This window comes from Heloderma suspectum, chromosome 1 (assembly GCF_057233095.1).
Source record: "Heloderma suspectum isolate Gila_16-S chromosome 1, 16-S_ref, whole genome shotgun sequence".
Taxonomy (NCBI): Eukaryota; Metazoa; Chordata; class Lepidosauria; order Squamata; family Helodermatidae; genus Heloderma; species Heloderma suspectum.
Genome location: NC_139458.1, coordinates 266,029,584 through 266,051,633, shown reverse-complemented (window position 1 = coordinate 266,051,633; position 22,050 = coordinate 266,029,584). Strand labels below are relative to the sequence as shown.

The 22,050-nt window shown below is 44.0% G+C and overlaps 1 protein-coding gene across 3 annotated transcripts in view; it reads right to left on the bottom strand.

Moving 5' to 3' along the window:
* Positions 1 to 1,423: 1,423 nt before the first annotated feature.
* The window catches only part of LDAH (lipid droplet associated hydrolase), a 144,442-nt gene continuing 123,815 nt past the window's right edge, over positions 1,424 to 22,050 (bottom strand). For 2 of the 3 annotated variants that reach the window (XM_084826513.1, XM_084826512.1), the window contains one exon: positions 1,424 to 9,140. In XM_084826513.1, the coding sequence (XP_084682639.1) occupies positions 8,949 to 9,140 (192 nt within the window). In that variant the 3' untranslated portion in view covers positions 1,424 to 8,948. The remainder of the gene's footprint in view (positions 9,141 to 22,050) is intronic. The other variant, XM_084826511.1, reaches the window with a different exon arrangement.

Genomic DNA, 22,050 nt, shown 5'->3' with positions numbered 1-22,050 from the left:
TGGTAACTGCAAGTCTTAGCTTGACCCTGTAACACTGAGAGTAAAATGACAGTCTCCAGGGCATAGCAGGTCTTTATTCCAAATAAAAGTTTTAAGCAACTCCACTAGCAATAACATTCTTTTCTTGTCTTTAATTCAAGCAAAAATGTTTCTTGGTGGACAACTTAGTCTCCTGGAGGTGGAAAGGGGGAGAAGAATCCAAGTCTGAAGTCTGTCAGCAAAATGAAATAAGTAAATGGGAACAATTGCAAATGATAAATTAATGTCTGCCCTGTGGAAGAAGTCCTTGTTTAGTTGTTAAATATTGCAGTTATATCTCTTGGGCATGTATACCATATATTGACAGCATTCCCTGTAACCACGTGTTTAGAAACCTGCATAGAATCATAGAATAGTAGGGTTGGAAGGGGCCTATAAGACCATTGAGTCCAACCCCTACTCAATGTAGGAATCCAAGTCAGAGCATCACCGACAGATAGCTGTCCAGCCTCATCTTGAATGCCTCCAGTGTGGGAGAGCGCGCTACCTCCCTACGTAACTGGTTCCATTGTCTTTTTGCTCTAACAGTCAGGAAGTTTTTCCTGATGTTCAGCTGGAATCTGGCTTCCTGGAACTTGAGCCCATTATTCCGTGTCCTGCATTCTGGGATGATCGAGAAGAGACCTTGGCCTTCTTCTCTTTCAAGTACTTGAAGAGCACTATCATGTCTCCCCTCAGTCTTCGCTTCTCAAGGCTAAACATGCCCAGTTCTTTCAGTCTCTCTTCATAGGCATTTGTTTCCAGTCCCCTGAAACAAATGCTGAGTCTCTTCATAGGCATTTGTTTCCAGTTGTTGAGCCACGTATCCCCCATCTTGTAACTGTGCATTTGGTCTCTTTTTCCTAGGTGCAGAACTTGGCATTTATCCCTATTAAATGTCATTCTATTGTTTTCTGCCCAGCGCTCTAGTCTATCAAGATCACTTTGAATTTTGTTTCTGTCTTCCAAGGTATTAACTATCCTGCCCAATTTTGTGTCATCTGCAAATTTTATCAGCATTCCCTGCACCTCCTCCTCCAAGTCATTAATACAAATGTTGAAGAGTACTGGGCCCAGGACTGAGCCCTGTGGTACCCCGTTTGTTACCGCTCCCCAGTTTGAGAAGATCCCGTTGATAAGCACTCTTTGAGTCCAACTCTGTAGCCAACTGTGGATCCACCTGATCCTTGTTTCATCTAGCCCACTTTGAGCTAGTTTGCTTATCAGGATATCATGGGGCACTTTGTTGAAAGCTTTGCTGAAGTTGAGGTATATGATGTGCACAGCATTCCCACAGTCCACAAGGGAGGTTACCTGATCAAAAAATGAGATCAGATTTGTCTGGCAGGATTTGTTCTTGACAAATCCATGTTGGCTTTGAGTAATCACTGCATTGTTTTCAATGTGCTTACAGATTGATAGCACAACATCGGACACAAATTGTGAAATCTGGTTCATCTAGTGCAGAATCTACAGGTTTTCCACAATCTTGGGAAGATTAAATTTTTTGGTTCTGAAAAGCAAGGTTCTAGCCCTGTGATTGCAAAGACATGATCCTACTTCCCACAGTGTATGTATGTATTTATTTTATTTATATCCCACCTTTTGGCCAAAAAATGATACTGAAGACAGCTAACAATAACATCTGGATTAAAAACAAAACCTTAATTAAAAAAAATCTCATTGATTTCTCCTAAAAGCAGTCTGCATTTTGGGGGGGTGGTAGGGGGAGGGTTATGGCTAGAAGTCCTTTAGTAGTTAGGAAGCCATCTCTAAGTCCCTGTTTCCCTACACTGATTGACAACCCCACCCACACTACATATCCCATCCCTCCTTTTTAACCACTACACTATTAAAATAATTTCCTTGTTGTTGTTGTTGTTATGCTATCAAGGCAGTGTACAATAATATTTATTTATAAAGCGCTTTGTTACAAAGTGCTGTACATAAAAGAAATAACAATTTAAAATACATAATTACAATGATTCTAGTACAACTTCTATAACAATAGTCTTAATAACCCAGTTAAACATAAAAGCCATCAGCATACTTTACCTCAAAAACAGCCAACCGCTCCCCTCCTACTCAGAAAAATGAGTTTTCACCTCCAAACCCTCAGCCATAACAGTAGGGGGGGGAGTTCCACAGCTGCGGGACAACGTCCTGGAATGCGCGATAAGGGGACAACACAATCCATGAAGTAGAGCGGATCAGAAGAGCCTGGCCCATGGATCTAGTGGCCTGCCCTGGTACATACCAGGACAGGAGAGAGGATAGATAGGCTGGGTAATGCAACCTTAGGGCCTTAAAAGCCAGGACCAAAATCTTGTAAAGGGCCCTGGCCTTCAATGGAAGTTAGTGCAAGGCCCTACGATAACAGGTGATATGAACAAAGTGGGAAAGGTCTAGAACAGACTAGACATGACCACTAAGGCCTGAACCAGAACGTTAGCAGTTGCCTGAGACAGGAACCTGCAGATCTGGCAGATATTCATTAAGTAGAAATTACAAGTCCTCACTGTGCTTTCGATAAAGGAGCACAGTGAGAGATCATAGCATCATAGGGTTGGAAGGGGCCTACAAGACCATCGAGTCCAACCCCCTGCTCAATGCAGGAAGCCTGATTCCCAGGCGGTCTTCTATCCAAGTACTAACCAGGGCTGACCCTGCTTGGCTTCTGAGATCAGTTGAGACAAGGCACATCCAGCCCTTTGCTGATCATCCACCTGGCAATGGGGACTGGGCCAAGCTGACTAACTTGAAGGCAGAGGGGAGGTGAGGAAGGAAAAGGAGGACCATTAGGGCAGAAACATCAAGATTTCAGTTTTGTCCATGTTCAACTTGAGGCAGTGGACAGACATCCACAAAGAAATCTGTAACAAACAATCTCCCACCGATGCCCACTCTCTCTCCCTAAGGTGGTCAAAGGATCGATAAACCTGGGTATCATCGGCATACATATGATGCTGAAAACCACAATCAGAAATAAGGGAGCCCAAGGGAAGGGTATAGAGAGAAAAAAGAAGAGGTCCAAGGACGGACCCTTGAGGCACCCCAACTGTGAACAAAAATGGGTCTGAAACAATGCCAGAAAAAGAAACTGAAAAAGAATGATTTGACAAAAAAGAATTAAACCAGGAAAGAGCAACGCTCTGTTGAGTGACAACAATTTCAAACAATAAAAGCATAGAAGAATAAAAAGAAGAACATTAAAAACTACACATTTTAAAAAGCTAAAGTGAAAAGATTATGTATTTATTTATTACATTTCTGTACCGTTCGTTAGCCAAAGCTCTTTGGGCAGTTTACAAGACAAAGCTTAATAATGTAAAATGCAATAATATAGTAAAGCATAATATTTAAAACAGAATAAAACCAAAGTAGTAGCCAAGATAAAAGTCAACAGTAGTGCAAACATCTGAAAACACACTAACACAATTTTTAAAACTGAAGGGCTAAAAAGCCTGGGAAAAATCTGGGTGCCAGGTGAGCCTCTCTGGGGAGGAGACCTTTCCACAACTGGGGTGCCGCCCTCTTCTTAGTAGCCACCCACCTCACTTCATTCAGCATGGGCACCCAGAGAAGGGCCTGTGAGGATGACTTTAGGGTCTGGGCAGATATATATGGAAGGAGCCCATCCTTCAGGTAACCTGGCCCCAAGCCATTTAGGGCTTTGGAAGTTAATACCAGCACTTTGAATTTGGCCTGGCCTAATAGCTGCCTCCTTTAAAGTGACTGGCTCCCTGTCTCAAGGAGGAATTGACAACTTCCTGGACCCAGCTGGACATCCCCCTATTTGATGTAATACGCCATGAAGGGTCAAGCACACAGGTATTTGACCAGACTTGACCAAGCACCTTGTCCGCATCCTCAGGTCTCAACAACTGAAACTCATCCAGTAAAACTGCTCTGGACACCCCCACTAATGGGACTGCATTAACTGTGGTATCCAAGTTGTGATGAATGTGAGTGACTTTAACTTTAAAGTGTCGTGCAAACGTGTCACTACGTGCTGCCAAGGTTTCCACCATCTCTCTCCCTGGCCCAGACTGTAGCAGGCCATGAACCACTAGAAAAAACTCCACTGGATGATACTAAGACTAGAGGAAGAGTCTGTAATAAACTGTCTTCCAACAACAAGAAGTTGTTGCCTCAACACATGTAGATGGACACACACTTGATCTGGTTTTCTCAACTGGACAGGAGGATGGTGATCTGAAAGTGGGGGAATTAACATCTACCCCTTGTCATGGTTGGATCGCTTCCTATTGAGGTTTAGACTTTCGGCAGCCTTTCCCCTCTTCATGGGCAGGGGACCAATTACAGTGGTTCACCCTTAGAGGCTAATGGATTCCAGAGGGCTCTGGGGGATTTTCCTGCTGGTATGGCTGGTGCTCCTGTCGAAGCCCTGGTTACTCTGTGGAATGTAGAGATGACTAGGGCAGTTGACACGATCACTCCCAAGTGTCTTCCCCTCTGAGCAGAGCACAGGCAACTTCCTGATATACACCTGAGCTGAGGGTAATGAAGCAAGAGGGGAGACAGCTAGAAGGCAGGTAGAGGAAAACTCGTGCTGAGTCTGACAGAACACAGATTAGAGCTCATTATCAAGCCTACTCTGTGGCGGTGAAGGTAGCAAAGAGGGAGTTCTTTTCTATCACCATTGCTGGGTCAGCAGCATTCGAGAGATCAGCCAGGGCTTTGGCAGTACCACCGACACATAAGGCAGGAAAGTGCATTCAGGAAACCATTTGGATCCATCAGGAGCCTGGGGTGGACTATTCTAACTGGTCCTCCACCCTTGCAGAGGTCCATACTGGCAGCCAGTCCAAAGTGATTTGTCCATGACAACAGAGTCACATGTAACTCCTCTACTTTCTGAGCATGAACTCCACCAGAGCAGAATACCAGATCAAGAGTGTGTCCTGCTATGTGGATAGGGCCAGATACTAGTTGGGACAGGTCCATGGTTGCCATGGCAGACATGAAATCCTGAGCCACTCCTGACTGAGCGACCTCAGCTTTGGAATTCCCCAGAACAATAACACTGGAATGATCTGGCACCAGCCTGAGATCACCCTGGCTAGCTCAAAAGGAAGATGGTTGAGTAGCAGGCTGGACGGTACACCCAAAGAATCTCTGCACTGTCCTGGCCACCTAACTGCAGCAACATACACTCAAAATCAGCAGACTGTTGGATGGAGCATCTGATTAGTGAAAGAGAATTCCTATAGACAGCTGCAAATCCACCTCCCTCTCTCCTAGTCCTAGAATAACCTAGCAGGCATGGCTGGGTGAGACACACTCCCCACTCTTCCCTCAGCCAGGTCTCCATAATACAAGCCAGGTCAGCATCTTCATCCAGAATTAAATCCTAGATGAGCGATGTTTTCCTCCAACAACCAACCTGGTGTTAAAGAACAGGACCTTTAGGCTAGGGGGACTACCCTCGATGTCACCATGGCTTTTCAGGAGATAACAACCCAAAAGGAGGGAAGGCCAAACACTGGCCTATCCTCTGTTCCCTGCAACAGCCAGGTTGGAATCCCCCCCCCCCCCGTATCTTCCCCTGCCAGTTATCACTTGAATTGTTGGTCCTAAACTGGTCCCATTTCCCCCCTCTCCAAGACACATCTCATAAAGCCCACTATAGCAGTATTAAAACCACCTTCTAGGTGATTAATTTAAAATAAAATTAAATAGGAAGTTAGTTGTATTATTGATGGATGATATGTCTTTTGAATACAGAAATATTTTCTCTAAAACATTTAGCATGTTCTGCAAAATCAGCGTATATCTATGAACAATCCTATATACACTCTGTAACTTAACATATCTGAATAATCCCATTCCTAGTGAGCACAGCATTTCATTGTGCTTCAAGTCAAGATGGTAGAAGCACCCTTCTGATTAACTTAGTGTTTGAACATGTGGGTGCATGGAGACCTAAAGCTAAAATTCTGCAGTTATTCCAGGCTAAGCTCACTGAGATGACAGGGCAAGGAATACTTAGATATGAAGGGCTTCAACTCAGTGCAAGGAACTGGATTAGACAAAATGCATATGAGGTACAAACAGAATGCTTGTGATGCTGGCAAGCTCTTACATGCCCACTTTAGGTGAATAATTGCTGGTAATTTTGTTTTGCTTAGGTTAAGGCAAGGGTGAGCAACCTGTGGCCACAGGGCCATATGCAGCCCTTGGCCTAATTTCAAAAGTTCTCTGTATGGGATCAGTTCAGACTTCTGGCAAGAGCGATCTATCCCTTTCCTGGCAGTCTGCTGCATGAGAAGACAGAGGGGGAGAGAGAAAAGGGGATGGCAGAAAGATGAAAAGGGGATGACTTACTCACTTTGGGCTCTGGCCCTGCCCATCACTGGCTTCAGCCCTGCCCACAACTGTTATGTGGCCACTGAAAGAATACCTATGTGGGAATCCAGCCCTTGATAGGAAAAAAGGATAAGGGTTTCTATCTCTTGAAGCTGCAATAAAACATTGCTGATAAAAAAAAGTATCCCACACTCATCTACTTGATCTCTTAAGACCACTTGTACTTTCACCAGCTTTGTCAGTGGAAAACACTAACCCTGAATGAACTCTGTGCTGATCTTGCTTGTGACTGACTTCACTCTTCTTGGTACTTTGCTCTCCACATAGAACTCTTCTGCTATTATGAAAACTGCAATAAATTTAATATTATAGCAATGTATAGTATATTATTGCCCACAGAACAGAGTATTTTGAAATAATACACTGTTCTGTGCACAGATTGCTGCTGGGTTCTGAATTTGGCCAATAATTGGCCTTCTCAATACAGTAAAACCACAGAATTCCAGATATAGCCATGGACTATTGGTTATTCTTCTCCAGTTGAATAGTCAGCTGTCAACTGGTGAAGGTTCTGAGACTGGGAAAGTGTGATCTGCAAGGTATAGAGTTACTCCAGGGTTAATACGATACTAGAAGTAAACCACAGGCTGGTCTGAGGAGGCATCTTTCAGAATTACAGATGTTCTGAAGAACTCCTAAATGTCTCTTAATTTCATGCCAAATTAGCGGATGAGGAGGTAAGCATGTCTCTGGGCAATACCATCTCAGAGGAGGGCTCACATGATCGAATGCTCAGTTAAAAATAAATACAACCCCCACCCTGCATTTGGAAATCAGAGAAAAAGCGAAGCTAGGACCTTTCTCCCTGATGTCTAGTTTTGTATGTGCAGGGCATGTTTTTGTCTGGAACAACATAGAATCAATCATGTGAATCCCCTGCCTGCAGTCTTGCCCCCCCGCCTGCAGTCTCAACTGGTGTGATCCAGAAACAGGTTTACATTGCTGTGAGAAACAGGCTTTTAGTGGTGTTCAGGAACTGAGTGCAGATTAAAGGGTTTTATATTTTCAGTTTAAAGATATTCTCTCCTCCAGTTCATTTTCTATCTCTTGCTTGATGAAAAGTGAATTTTTTAAAAGGTGGTTTTGGTATGAAGGAGATGAGAAAGGGGGTGGTAGCCTTCTTTAAAAACAATCGGCTTCAATTATGGTTTATATTCACTCTGAACTGTTTCAAATATTATTTTGAATATGTATGTATTTAAGTTCCTGTCCCCTTTGTCTCTTTTTCATTTATATAACAACTTTTTTTAGTAAAGTATTTGTACATACATTTTTTTTGTATTTAAAAAGTTGAGATTATGAAGGAAATTAGAGTTTAGAGCTGCATGCTGATGACTGTTATCCAGCACATGATTCACTTTAAGTATAAGTTTTGCTGCCTCATACTTAAGTACTTGAATGTTCTGAACCTAGGGCTGATTCACACATGCATGATACATCCCTTGTTATCTCCTCACACTCAGTGATTTGCCACTGAACACAGACACTCCTCCATTGCAGGCACTGTATCTGAGGGAACATGAAAGCTGTCTGTGATGCTTGATCTGTCACAGCTTTGTCACTAAAGTCACTTGAGGTTGAAAAATCCTAATTGCGTAATGCATGCATGAAGTCACCTTCAGTCACTCCTTCCACCAATGGGATATTGCTGTCAGGATTGAATCTGTGTGTGTAGAGTTGTCTGGCAGCTCAGATTCGGAATCAGAATGGGCACAGCAAGAACAGAGGGAGGCACCCTCCCTAGTGAGCCCAGATACAGCGAGACTTTCTTCCCAAGACCCTGACACACAGATGGCCCAGCCTGAACAGCTCCCCCATTCCTCTACCATGAAAACTCAAGTTTCGGAGGAGGAGGAAGAGGGCGAGGGGCATGACTTGAGGGATGCTAGGGTCTGTTGCAGAGTGAAGTGGGACAAGTTAGGGGTAGGGCTCAAACGCTCTGCCAGATTAGCTTCTATGAGTGGCTGATGTAGGAGGGAGCTAGCCTAAGGGAGGAGCATCCTTGCAAAACTAGTCTGGCCATGAAGTTCATGCCCAGGCTGCTGGCAACTTCTCTAACTTCTACTTCCGTATCCTCTATTGATATTTGTAGATGTGTAGATTAGCTGGTTCTATGCAGTCTGAGAGTTTCCTAGAATCTCCATTTGTAAAGAAGCTAGTCATTTACTAATAACATGTATTGGCCTGAAGCTTTGTGTGTTGATTGCGAAGGGAGAGGATGAAGGGATGTGACAATTGCACCTCTCCCACAACTGGTAACATTGGTTCATCTGATGCTAGTTTAGAGTACAGAAGCCACTGCCATACTTTTTAAAGTTCAGCTTTGCATCTGACAAAATTCAGTCCAGGCACTTCGAACCATATCTTGGGCATTCAGTAGGACTCTCATCAACGGGACTGAACTTTGGGCTACATCCTCCAGTGAAAACAAGCCACAACGCACAGACAAAATTAGGGCGATCCTTTTCAAGGATGATTATACAAACACAAAACACTTAAACATTCCCTACCCAGACCCCTGTTATCTGCTCCATCTCCATTTACAGCTTGTCCAAACTGTCGTGTACCCAGTCTGTAACCATTTCAGCCATCTCTTTGCCAGAATCTAGGGTAAAAGCATGACTAATTCCTCTCTTGCACATTCGGATGTCTCCATCTGGAAACTCCACCTTCATATCTTCATAGTATTGCACAGGACACCATCTGTCTCGAGCGCCATAGTAAAAAATCAGCTAAAAAACAAAGTAGAAAAATATCTTAGAAGGAGAAAAGAGACAGAGATAGATTGAACTGTCATACAGAAAACAAGAATGTTGCACTGGGATAACATCCTCAGCTCACTGGATGGCCTGAACCCTAGATTCCATTTAATGAAACAGACATAACAATGACCCATACCACCACACCATGGTACATTATAAAGCATTTTACACATTGAAAGTACTATAGATAATAAATGATGATGATGATGACAATGCTCAGAATTCCTTAAATGAAGAAGATAAAGTTTATAAAGCACTTTTCAACAAAATGGCTCAGTCAAATGATAATCACATGCAATTGTCATGGAATGACAGACAGGGTTACACATCTGGATTGTGACAGATGTGAAAGCATATCCCCACTGACAACCTTCACTGCAGATGGGGATTGCATTGGATGCTCTGCATATGGTTGTGCATGAAGGGAAATCCAAGTGAGAAAGACTTCTTCTACATGCATATCTGTAATGCTGGATTGGGGCACAAGTTTGCACTCCTAAACATTACAATATGGAAGTGAAAAATCCCCTTTGGGATTAATATGATTAGCTTCCAAGAAAACATGTTTAGGACTGGTATGTCACATTGGGAGATTCCAATGCTTCTGTTTTGGCTTTTAGGGCCAAATTAGATGTGAGGCTAAATGCATTATTTGAAATCATGTCATTTTTTTTTTTTTTTTAAAGAACAGCAGATATGGAAGGGGGATTTTAACTGGGACTATGACATGTGGAGAGGTGAGGTATAGCCCTTTCCACTTTTGCCACTTTCCTAATGAAAACCACCCCCATCCCAGGACTGATAGCAGGCATGGGTAGAGCAATTTTTTCCATGCTGGGTCAGACCAAAGGCCTATTCAATAAACAAAAAAATATTTTGGTTTAACATGTCTGTTTCCTGCCTCCCAGCAAAGCAGAGCAGAGCAGAGGAAGCTGCTCCAGCTGGTCTAGGGACTACAGAAGCAAGCAAGCTCCCAGAGAGCGAGCGATCAGAGTGAGCGAACATGGGGAGCAAACAGGAGTAGGCCAGGGGAGTTCGGCAGGGGAGGTCAAGGGGGAGGCCCATAACATTTTTTAAAAGTTTATTTGTTTATATTTATTTACACACACATCCATACCAGTGGGGCTCTATTTTTAACCTGCAGTGAACAGAGGACCAGGCACAGGCTAATCTAGAACAACCAGGAAGCTAGACACAAAAAGGGAAAAGAGACTATGGAAGGACAAGACTCTCCAGTGGTGGTGACCTGCAAGGTGTGTGCAATGTTTGTTTTCTTGCCTGAGAACAACATGGCCTATACGTGCAACAAGTGCAAGTTGATCACGCTGCTGGAAGAAAAGGTAAGACGACTGGAGCAGTGACTGTCGACCCTCCGGGGAATAAGAGAACATGAAGAGTTCTCGGACAGAATGGTGGAACTACAGCAGCAAAACTAAGAACAGAAGCTAGAAGAGCAACAGCAAGCTGAGGCAGAAGAGAAAACTGCTGAGATGAGGAAAAATGAAGTAGAGGATACTCCTTGGAAAGGGGTGACAGCCAGGAGCAGAAGAAGTAGAAGACACTTGGCACCAGTAGAGGCAGTGGAACTAGGGAACTGTTTCCAGGTATTTGAGGATGAGAATGGAGGACAGCCTGCAAAGGAAGAATTACAGAGGAACCTGCATGAGTGTGAGCAAGAGGCTGAAGATCAGCCAAGCAGAGGCGATGAAACCAAGGCCTACAGCTACAAGAGAAGAGTAGTAGTAGTGGGAGACTCCTTGCTGCGTGGGATCGAAACCCAAGTATCTCGCAAAGACCCGTGGATTCGCCAGGTATGCTGTCCCTGGGAAGATGGATTAGAGATGTGACTGAAGGGTTGCCTGCACTCATAAAGCCCACTGACAGGTATCCCTTTCTTCTCATCCATGTGGGAACAAATGATACCAACAAGCGGAGCTACGAAGAAATCACATCAGACTTTGAAGCTTTGGGAAGGAAACTCAACTTCGAAACTTTGAAGTCCATATAGTTTTCTCATCCATCCTTCCAGTAGTTAGAAGACGGACAGAAAAGGAAAGAAAAATACTCCGGGTGAACAACTGGCTATGAAGATGGTGCCGACGAGAGAGATTTGGATTCTGGGACCACGGGCTACACTTTCTGGAAGAGGGACTGTAAGGGACGGGTTGCACCTCACAAAGTGGGGAAGAATCTGGGAAGAATGCGTTTGGCCACAGCATGAAGAACTTCATCAGGAGGGCTTTAAACTGAATCCTACGGGGAAGGGAGACATAATGTTGGGGGTAACAATGGACAAAGGCTCATGCAGTGCAACGGAGAGAACAGCTAATAGTGCCCAATAATAGTCTTCACAAACATGAAGGAAGAAAGCCAGACCATGAAGCACATGGTCTTCGATGTCTATATACTAATGCCCAGAGTATGGGAAACAAACAGAACAAACCTGAACTCAGTACGGGATGGAAATTATGACTTGATAGGTGTAACTGAAACTTGGTGGGATGACTCCCATGACTGGAATACAGCAATTGAAGGATATAACTTGTTCAAAAAGAACAGGAGGAACAGAAAGGGAGGTGGGGCTGCACTGTATGTAAAAAATACATATCTCTGCACAGAAATACAGGAGGATGAGCTTGGTAGCCCCATCGAGAGCATCTGGGTTAAAATAAATGTAGCAAAGAATAAAAGGAACATGATGGTCGGAGTCTACTACTGGCACCCAATCAAGGAGAAGACGAGGATGAAACTTTTGAAAAGCAAATAGCCAATGTTTCAAGGAAGCATGATGTAGTAGTAATGGGGGACTTCAATTTCCCCGATATTTGTTGGGAGACAAAATCTGCAAAACATGGCCCCTCCAGGAAATTCCTGACTTGGGTGGTGGATAACTTCCTCCTACAGAAAGTAGAAGTAGGAACTAGAGGATCGGCTATCCTTGACTTGATCCTAACCAACAGAGATGACTTAGTGGGTAAAGTAGCAGTTACAGGAACTCTGGGGGGAAGCGACCATGTTATACTTGAGTTCATGGTTCTAAAGGAAGCAAAAGCCAAGTGTAGCCAAACCTTATAAATAAGTGTTGCCCTTATTTTCGCCGTAGTCTATGTAAATCTTTACGTAGACTACAGGGACCAAATAAGGAACGCAAATGGCGGCTCCCTATGGGGGCCGCCATTTGCGTACGTGCTTTTTTTTTTTTTTTCAGAGTCACCCGTGATAGGCTACGTGACGATTAACGTAGCCTATCACGGCTGACTTTGCAAATCTAGCCGTGATAGGCTACGTTAATCATTACGTAGCCTATCACGGAGGTGGTTTTTTCTTTTTTTTCCCGCGGCCGGGTAGACGGGGCGCTTCTACCTGGCCTGACTTTCGCCGGCGAGGGATGGGGCGCCTTCCGCCCGGCCTGAATTTCGGCCGGGCGAGGCGGGAAGCCTCCCCCCCCTCGCATGAACTTTGGGGGGAGAAGCGAAGTGCCTCCCCCCCACCGCGAAAAAAGCTGTGGGACAAGGTAAGTCCCTTTTGTACATCCCTACTGCATCCTACAGTAATAAAGGAACAGGTAGAAGAGCTCTCAGAACCACTGTCTATTATCCTTGAGAAATCATGGAGGACGGGTGAAGTGCCAGACGACTGGAGGAGGGCTAATGTTGTCCCTATCTTCAAAAAGGGTAAAAAGGAGGAACCTGGGAACTACAGATCAGTCAGTCTGACATCAATCCCTGGGAAAATTCTGGAGCAGATTATCAAGCAATCCATCTGGAAGCACCTTGAAAACAATGCAGTGATTACTTGAAGCCAACATGGATTTGTCATGAACAAATCCTGCCAGACGAATCTGATCTCATTTTTTGATCAGGTAACCTCCCTTGTGGACTGTGGGAATGCTGTGGATATAATATACCTCGACTTCAGCAAAGCTTTCAACAAAGTGCCCCATGATATCCTGATGAGCAAACTAGCGAAAAGTGGGCTAGATGAAACAAGGATCAGGTGGATCCACAGTTGGCTACAGAACTGGACTCAAAGAATGCATATCAATAGGATCTTCTCAAACTGGGGAAAGGTAACAAGCGGGGTACCACAGGGCTCAATCCTGGGCCCAGTGCTCTTCAATATTTGTATTAATGACTTGGAGGAGGGGGTGCAGGGAATGCTGATCAAATTTGCAGATGACACAAAATTGGCTGGGATAGAGAATACCTTGGAAGACAGAAACAAAATGCAAAGCGATCTTGATAGATTGGAGTGCTGGGCAGAAAACAACAGAATTACATTTAATAGGGATAAATGCCAAGTTCTGCGCCTAGGAAAAAGAAACCAAATGCACAGTTACAAGATGGGGGATACGTGGCTCAACAACACTACAAGCGAGAAGGATCTTGGAATTGTTGTAGATCACAAGCTGAATATGAGCCGACAATGTGATGTGGCTGCAAAAAAGGCAAATGCTCTTTTGGGCTGCATTAATAGAAGCATAGCTTCCAAATCCTGAGAAGTACTAGTCCCCCTGTACTCAGCACTGGTTAGGCCTCATCTGGAGTACTGTGTCCAGTTCTGGGCACTGCACTTTAAGAAGGATGCAGACAAGCTGGAGAGGGTTCAGAGGAGGGCAACAAAGATGATCAGGGGACTGGAAACAAATGCCTATGAAGAGAGACTGAAAGAACTGGGCATGTTTAGTCTTGAGAAGCGAAGACTGAGGGGAGATATGAGAGTGCTCTTCAAGTACTTGAAAGGTTGTCACTGAGGGGAAGGCCAAGGTCTCTTCTCGATCATCCCAGAATGCAGGACACGGAATAATGGGCTCAAGTTCCAGGAAGCCAGATTTCGGCTGAACATCAGGAAACACTTCCTGACTGTTAGAGCAATACGACAATGGAACCAGTTACATAGGGAGGTAGTGGGCTCTCCCACACTGGAGGCATTCAAGATGAGGCTGGACAGCCATCTGTCAGGGATGCTCTGACTTGGATTCCTGCACCGAGCAGGGGGTTGGACTCGATGGTCTTGTAGGCCCCTTCCAACCCTACTATTCTATGATTCTATGTTGTGTTAAGAGCTTTCCAAGTTCACTCAAGCTCCAAAATGCTGGGAAATTACATGCCCTTAACAGATGTGTTATTTAGCCACCATGCATGTGGTATGGTGTCGAATGCTATGGTTCGTTCCTGCTTTGCCACTATCTTGGAGATGGATGGCTGTCAGCGGCAGAGTGGTGTACTTTTGTCCCAGTCAGATTTTGTCGCCAGAACAGACATATGGAGTCTCTGCAACTGAAGCTACCATTCCACGTTACAAGTACCCAACTGGCAACCAATACTATCAACACAGAATAGTAGAATTGGAAGGGGCCTTGAAGGTCATCCTAAAGTGCAACCCAGTCAAAAGTAAGCACTGTTGAGTTCAGTGGGATTATTCCCAGGTACGTGAGTATAGGTTTGCAGCTTTAGCCAATTCATTTAATATGTTTTAACCAATTAAGATCTGCAATTTCTGAACAAATAATTCATTTTTTAAAAAAGACTGTTCAGTAAATCAAGGGCATATTTTAATTGATCAAACACTTTTTATTTCATTTAACCTAACTGATTAATCAGCTAAATGCTGCAGCCTTAGAAATAATGTGGTGCAGGAGATGCACATCAGGCCCTGTCCTTCTTCAAGTGCTACATAAATATAAATAAGTTCTCAGCAGAAGTCCATAATATCAGTATACTTCAATATTCTGTACTGTGAGAGCAGAAAAAATTATAATCCAGTTTTAACCTTAGTGAACTTTACTGAGCTGTCTCCCATCACCACTGATAAATCAAAGACATAAATCATAGAATCAAAGCAAAGACTTCAAAGTACCCACAAACCCAGTCATGTGGATACATATTTAATTCACTAGATTGTATGATTCATAAGAATACCCATACATATTTTCAATCTGCAGAACAGCTCTTAATTCAATGCTACCAATCTATATTAGCCAGCAAAAAAATACTTTTAATTTTGTTCTGCCACAGTTACTCCCATGTACTTTCTACCTTAATCCAGTTTTAATCTTGGGGTGGTGATGGTGGTCGTGAACATATTATCAAATGCAATTTCCATAAATATAGTGTATGAGGATTGAGATACACACAATGAAGGCAGATGCTGTGAAAACACTGGAAGTATCTGAGATGGTTATCAACAGGATGTTTACATTTAAAGAGTTTCTAAGAAAACAATGAAGTTCATTCTATTGGTATTGGAGTTATGACATCTTTAATGCCAATAGAAAGTGTAACTTACTGACAAAAAATTAAATCTCCCTGTTCTGTGGCTGCCACAGGTCCAAGGTGGAAAAAGAAAACAACTACGTAAGGATGCAATCCTATAAAGACAAATATTAGCCTCCAAATTCAGAGGCTGACGCCTATCCAATGCACGGTGGCCAGAGCATGAAGGGAATCTTCTGCTCCGTGCTCCAGCCACCCTGCATTCTTGGCAAGATGCATGATTTCGCACATCAAGCTGGGGACATTGGAGCGGGAGACACTGCACAGCGCATAGGAAGACTTGTAAGGAGGCTTCTGCGGTCCCCGCCCCTGGGAACATCCCCTTTTTGTCTTCTCTGCACTCAGTTTCCAAATGTGGAGACTGGCAAGAATTGTGCCGCCTATGATGTGGCAGGGGCAGGAGGCCTCTTTTCTGGGAACCATGTTCGAAGCCCTGGCTCCAAGCTCAGTTCCCAGAAACTGAAAAATCCTATGGCCCTCTAAACACTGTCTAGTGGCCATATGATTGCTCTCTAAATGTATGGCAAGCATTTATATCTTCATAGGGTGGCCATATGTCCTCTTCTACAGAGGAGCATTTTTTATTTGAAGGTACCCTCTAACCAAAGGGTAGTCCTGTCCAGTTCTGGCTTAAAGATGAAAAACCATAAGAACTGTTGCCCATCCACAGTTAGCACCTGAACAGCAGGCTGAACAGGTATACAGGTCACTTTTTCACGAACTTGCACACTACGGTGAGATGGACAGTATTTCTATTTTTAAATTTGCATGTATAAATTAGCACATGCAAATTGTTATGTATCCCAGGAGGGTGGGTATACTGTGGTTTAGTTTTTGTTTTGAACCTTGGCAGCTCCTGTACAGCTGGGAGTAGCAACAGTGGGTGGAGCTTCTGCTAAGGGTCACGTCTGTGTGTGCTGAATTAAAGAACAATTGTGTTGAGGCCTGCTGATTCCGCAGTCATTCCTTCTACCTATGCAACATTTTGTGGTGATGAGGATGGGGTCCTGAGAACTATATAGACAGCAAGGACTGTGAATCCATTTACAGAGGTAACTAGTAAGCAGTCAGCTAGACCCACTTAAGAACTTGAGCAACTCCTGTGTTGTTGTTTTTTTAAGAGAATTAAAATCAAAATGGCTGCTCTTAGACATATCGAAGAGTTTGATGTTAGTCAACCTGCTTCCTGGGATTCTTATGCAGAACGGCTTTCATTCTATCGCGAAGCAAATAAGATAGCCAGTGCGGAACAAAAGCGAGCTGTGCTCTTAACTGTTTGAGGGCCACAGTTTGCCATAATAAGATCCCTCACTGCTCCTGTTCACCCAAAACTAAGACATTTGATGAAGTTTTAGGATTATTGAAGATACATTTCTCACCAAATACTTCAGTTATTGTGCAGAGATTTTTTTGGTGATTCATAAGTGAGGGCCTCCAGCTACAATCATTTTCATTTCTCATGAATGTCTCTGGGCCTCACATGGGGCTCCGAGACATTCTTAGGAAATAAGGATGGTGAGCAGCTGCAGACTGATGCTTTCCTCTGCAGCATGCCCAAGCACCAAGAAAAAGAAGGGAAAAATAAAAACCAACGGTTGTCATTTCCATTTGGTAAGCTGGGAGGGAGTGGGGATGGGAGCTAGGGAGAGCAGTGGAAGGGATAGGAAGGGCAGTGGCACATCAGCTTGGAGGGTCATAGAAACTGGCAGGAAGCCAGCGAGGAGTGGGGGAAGATAAAAAGCATTGGTATGCTGCGAAAAAGTGTTCAAAGGAGTGGCTTAATGTGTTGAGGCTCATACCCCACCAAGACCCCCTGTATACAGCCTTTTGGGCAGGTTATTTGTTGTCTGTGCCTAGCTATGCTTCCCATGGCACCCACTTTGTGGTGGTGCCCAGGACAGTTTATCCAATTGCCAAATATGCCCATGGGCCCAAAAACCTAGCTTACCCATGAATTAGCATATGGAAATGTTATGCAAATCATCATCCTCTTTCGGTGATGCATTTCCTCATTTTTGGTGATTCATAAGTGGCCTTCTTAAGATGCTCGCATTTCAGATATGATGCCTTATGACAGTAGGGCCACACTAGATGATAGGAAATCTGTGGGTGGGACTCGTATCTATTTTTTAAATGCCGTGTGTGTTCGTTGGAATTTAGACAGGAACTCTGGCATGGAAGGAGGGTTCTTTTTTTAACCCTTTCCTCCTGCAACTGCATTTGCCTTTTAAAGAACAACAGCAACATAGGAGACCCAATTATGGACTTCTTGCCATCTCATCAAGTTATATCCTTGTAACATTTTCAGCTCTGGATCCAATTTTAGCCCAAACAAGAGCTCCCCATCCCTTTTGGCTGTATCTCTCTCTGTCCATCTCCCATTCGGTTTTCCCCATCCTCTCATCTCTTTCTCCTCATTTCATCTTTCTCTTATGTACAAAAACACCACCTCAAGGAAACAACAAAACTTTACCAACAACAAAAAGGTGGCACTGCTCAATTTGGGGAAAACTCAGTTATGGCTAATGGCCAACAACCTGAAGGCTAATGCCTTATGCAACACAGACAGTTAACAAGAGACACCCATTGTTATTAGCCAACAGTCCAATCAAGGCTGGCTGAATTTTGTTTTATGAAGCTTTAGCATAGGAACAACGTTTTCTGTTTTCCATAATGGTACTGAAAAATTGTCGTAGCTACTTTTTCATTGTAGAATTTCCTCTTCTTCCACACACAGTAAAATAATGAAAATGAATGAAATCTTTAGCTTTTTGAGATTCTACTTTGTGTTTTGGACTTAACATGCATTACCAGCTGGATAAAAGTGCAAGTTCTACCCGTTTAGGTTAACTTGCTCATGTGAACAAACTGCTATAGTGAGCCAGATGTAACATATGAATCAATACTTATTTGTAACTCATAATAGCCACTTTCTTCATCTTGTTTTCCACAAGCTTATTTTCTGCCTACCTTTCAGTGCTACTTTTCAAATCTTGTGTGTGTGTCACAGAAGGACTAATCTGAGCATATGGGAAAGAAATTTTGGATACTGCTACATGTATCAGAGCATGCTTAAATGCTAACGTGTAGCAAAATCCTCATGTGCAGCTTTCCTAACTTCCATTCCGGACTTCAGCAGTATGTAGTCCAAAAAGTATACGGGACCTGCCAAAATAAAAGGTGTTCCTGGCTGTGGAGAGCATTTTAGATCTATTCATACAGTGTATTTGGAAGATTTTCCACAACTGGAGGGAAGTAATTTACTCTGGCTGTGGGCAGAGAGTAAGCATCTGTAGTGTCTTCCGTACTGCTGCTTTCCAGATTATGAGCCTTTCAAGGGCAATAACTATTAAACTGCTATGGACAGCTTTGGACACTGGGTCAAGAAAATGGGGCAACACCAGACCAGCTGTTTCAATAAAACCAGCTCAAGATTGGTTTTGGCTGCTTCAGTTTGCAATTTTTTTCAAGCTAGTTTAACAAAATGAGCCCGTGCTTTAAAAGAACAGAGCTTTGTTAATGTGAAAAAAGATAGGGTTTTTCAAAGGTATTCTAACTTAAATTTTGCAGTGCAAAATAGATTCATCTTTATGAAAGGCCTCAGGCTGTGATAGAAAATAACCTCTTAGTTGCATGCTTCTGTGCACATGCAGCAGGGCATCACCCTTTGTCTTCCATCACTGGCTCATCATAGGGACATAAGAAGCTGCCTATGCCAAGTCAGACTGTTGGTCCATCTAGGTCAGTATTGTCTACCTTGGCTGACATTGGCTCTCCAACGTTCCAGACAGGGGTCTTTTCTAGCCCTACCTGGAGATGTTGGGGATTAAAGATGGGACTTTCTGTATGCAAAACATGTGCTCTGCCACAATGCTACAGCCCACTGTGCTACACTGGAGGTCACTTCTCAAGTTCCCTCAAATGATTTGTGGAGAAGTAGTGGTGCTGGAAGGAGGTTTCTTCCAGGAGAGAAACCAGAAGCATGACTGTGTGCATGAAGCCAAATGGACCCAACCTATGTTGGATCAGAAAAGAATGTTACATGCTATATCCACTATGACCTACTTGACAAAATACTGGACCTACTGAAGACCAACATTGTTAAACTCTTGCCTGGAATTTAGGAAGACTCTGCAGGCAGAGTACTTGTTCACTCATTTTCTAGCCAGGGATTCTACACATTGAGTTCGAGGGTCATGTGCACGGTGCACTAGGGATATACAATAATGTGCATTCACATATATCTGTGTACTCAGTTACCATTATCACTGACACATTTGGGGATGGGGGAACACAAACAATGCATATTGGAGGCCCAGCAAGCTTGATACTTGCATATTGCTCATTTCACACCTCCAATGGGAGGTTCAGGACAGATGAAAGGAAGTATTGCACACAAAATATAGTTAAATATGGAATTTGCTACCACAAGGTGTAGTGATGGCCAGTAACTTGGATGGTATTAAAAGGGAATTAGGCAAATTCATGGAGGATAATGCTGTCAATGGCTGCTAGTATGATGGCTATATATTACGTCCTGTGTTGGAGGCAGTATCTCTCTCTCTCTCTCTTTATTTATTTAATTTCTATACCACCCAATAGCCGAAGCTCTCTGGGCGGTTTACAAAAATTAAAACCAAACACACAATAAAACAATTTAAAATATATAGAACATTAAAACCACAATATAACAATACAACCACAATAAAATCTAGCAGCAGTGCAGGAGTTTAAAATACAGATTTAAAACAGCAAAGATAAAAATTTAGAAAGCTAAAATGCCTGGGAAAATAAAAAGGTCTTCACCTGGCGCCGAAAGGAATACAATGTAGGCGCCAGACGAACCTCACTAGGGAGCTCATTGCAGAGCCGGGGTGCCACAGCAGAAAAAGCCCTCCTCCTAGTAGCCACCCGCCTCACTTCCTTTGGCAGGGGCTCACGGAGAAGGGCCACTGACGATGACCTTAAGGTCCGGGCAGGCACATATGGGAGGAGGCGATCCTTCAGGTAACCTGGCCCCAAGCCATTAAGGGCTTTAAATGTTAACACCAGCACTTTGAATCGGGCCCGGAAATGGACTGGCAGCCAGTGCAGCTGGAAAAGTACTGGCGTAATATGAGCTCTCAGGCCAGTCCCTGTTAACAATCTTGCTGCCCTATTTTGGACCAGCTGAAGTTTCCGGACCGTTTTCAAAGGCAGCCCCACATATAACGCATTGCAGTAATCCAGACGAGAAGTTATCAGAGCATGGATCACTGTAGCTAGGCTATCTCTGTCCAGATAAGGGCATAGTTGGTATACCAGCCTAAGCTGATAAAAAGTGCTCCGTGCCCCTGAGTTCACCTGTGCCTCAAGTGACAGTTCTGGATCCAAGAGCACCCCCAAACTACGAACCTGATCCTTTAGGGGGAGTGCAACCCCCTCCAGAACAGGTTGAATACCACCTAGCCGGGCAGAAGAACCACCCACTAACAGTACCTCCGTCTTGTCTGGATTGAGTTTCAGTTTATTGGCCCTCATCCAGTCCATTACCGTGCCCAGGCACTGATTCAGAACAGCCACTGCCTCACCTGGTTTTGATGAGAAAGAGAGGTAGAGCTGGGTGTCATCCGCATATTGATGGCACCTCAGCCCACACCTCCGGATAACCTCCCCCAGCGGTTTCATGTAGATGTTCCAACAGCATGGGGGATAAAATAGAGCCCTGTGGAACCCCATGGCACAATTGCCATGGCACAGAGCAGTAATCCCCCAGCACCACCTTCTGGAATCGGCCATCCAAGTAGGAGCGGAACCACTGTAGTGCAGTGCCTCCAACTCCTAACCCAGACAACCTATCCAGAAGGATACCATGGTCGATGGTATCGAAAGCCGCTGAGAGGTCCAGGAGAATCAACAGGGTCGCACTCCCCCTGTCCCTCTCCCGGCCGAGGTCATCCCACAGGGCGACCAAGGCAGTTTCCATTCCAAAACCAGGCCTGAAGCCCGATTGAAATGGATCTAGATAATCCGTTTCATTCAACAGTGCCTGGAGCTGTTCTACAACCACACGCTCAAGCACCTTGCCCAGGAAGGGGATGTTGGCCTCTGTATATCTCTCTGTATATCAGTTGCTGGGGAACACAAGCAGGAGGGTGCTATTGCATTCATGCCCTACTTGTGGGTTTCCCACAGGCAGCTGGATGGCCACTGTGGGAACAGAATGCTGGACTAGATAGGCCTTTCGTCTGATCCAGCATGGCCCTTTTTATGTACTTTTCTCCTGTGGGGTGCCACACTGCTCTCCACTGAGGGCACAGAATCCCCAGTTAATGAGTGTATGAAATGGTCTTGAGTATGTGAAATGGTCAATATGATTCACATTGTTTCAAATTTTATGTTCATCACCATTTGTCCTATGGTAGATAATGGCGCATCTTCATTAGACGAATGAATGACTGGACTTTGTCTACTTAAAATCTTCCTCTTTGCAAAGCATCGGATGTGAATAGTTTCTGACTTGGAACCTAGTGACCTACTTCTGCTAACAGACTAAGGATGGCCCCAGCCCCCTTACTTGCACTTACTTGTCAGCACTGCTGTGTCTGGAACACCAAACTTTGAGA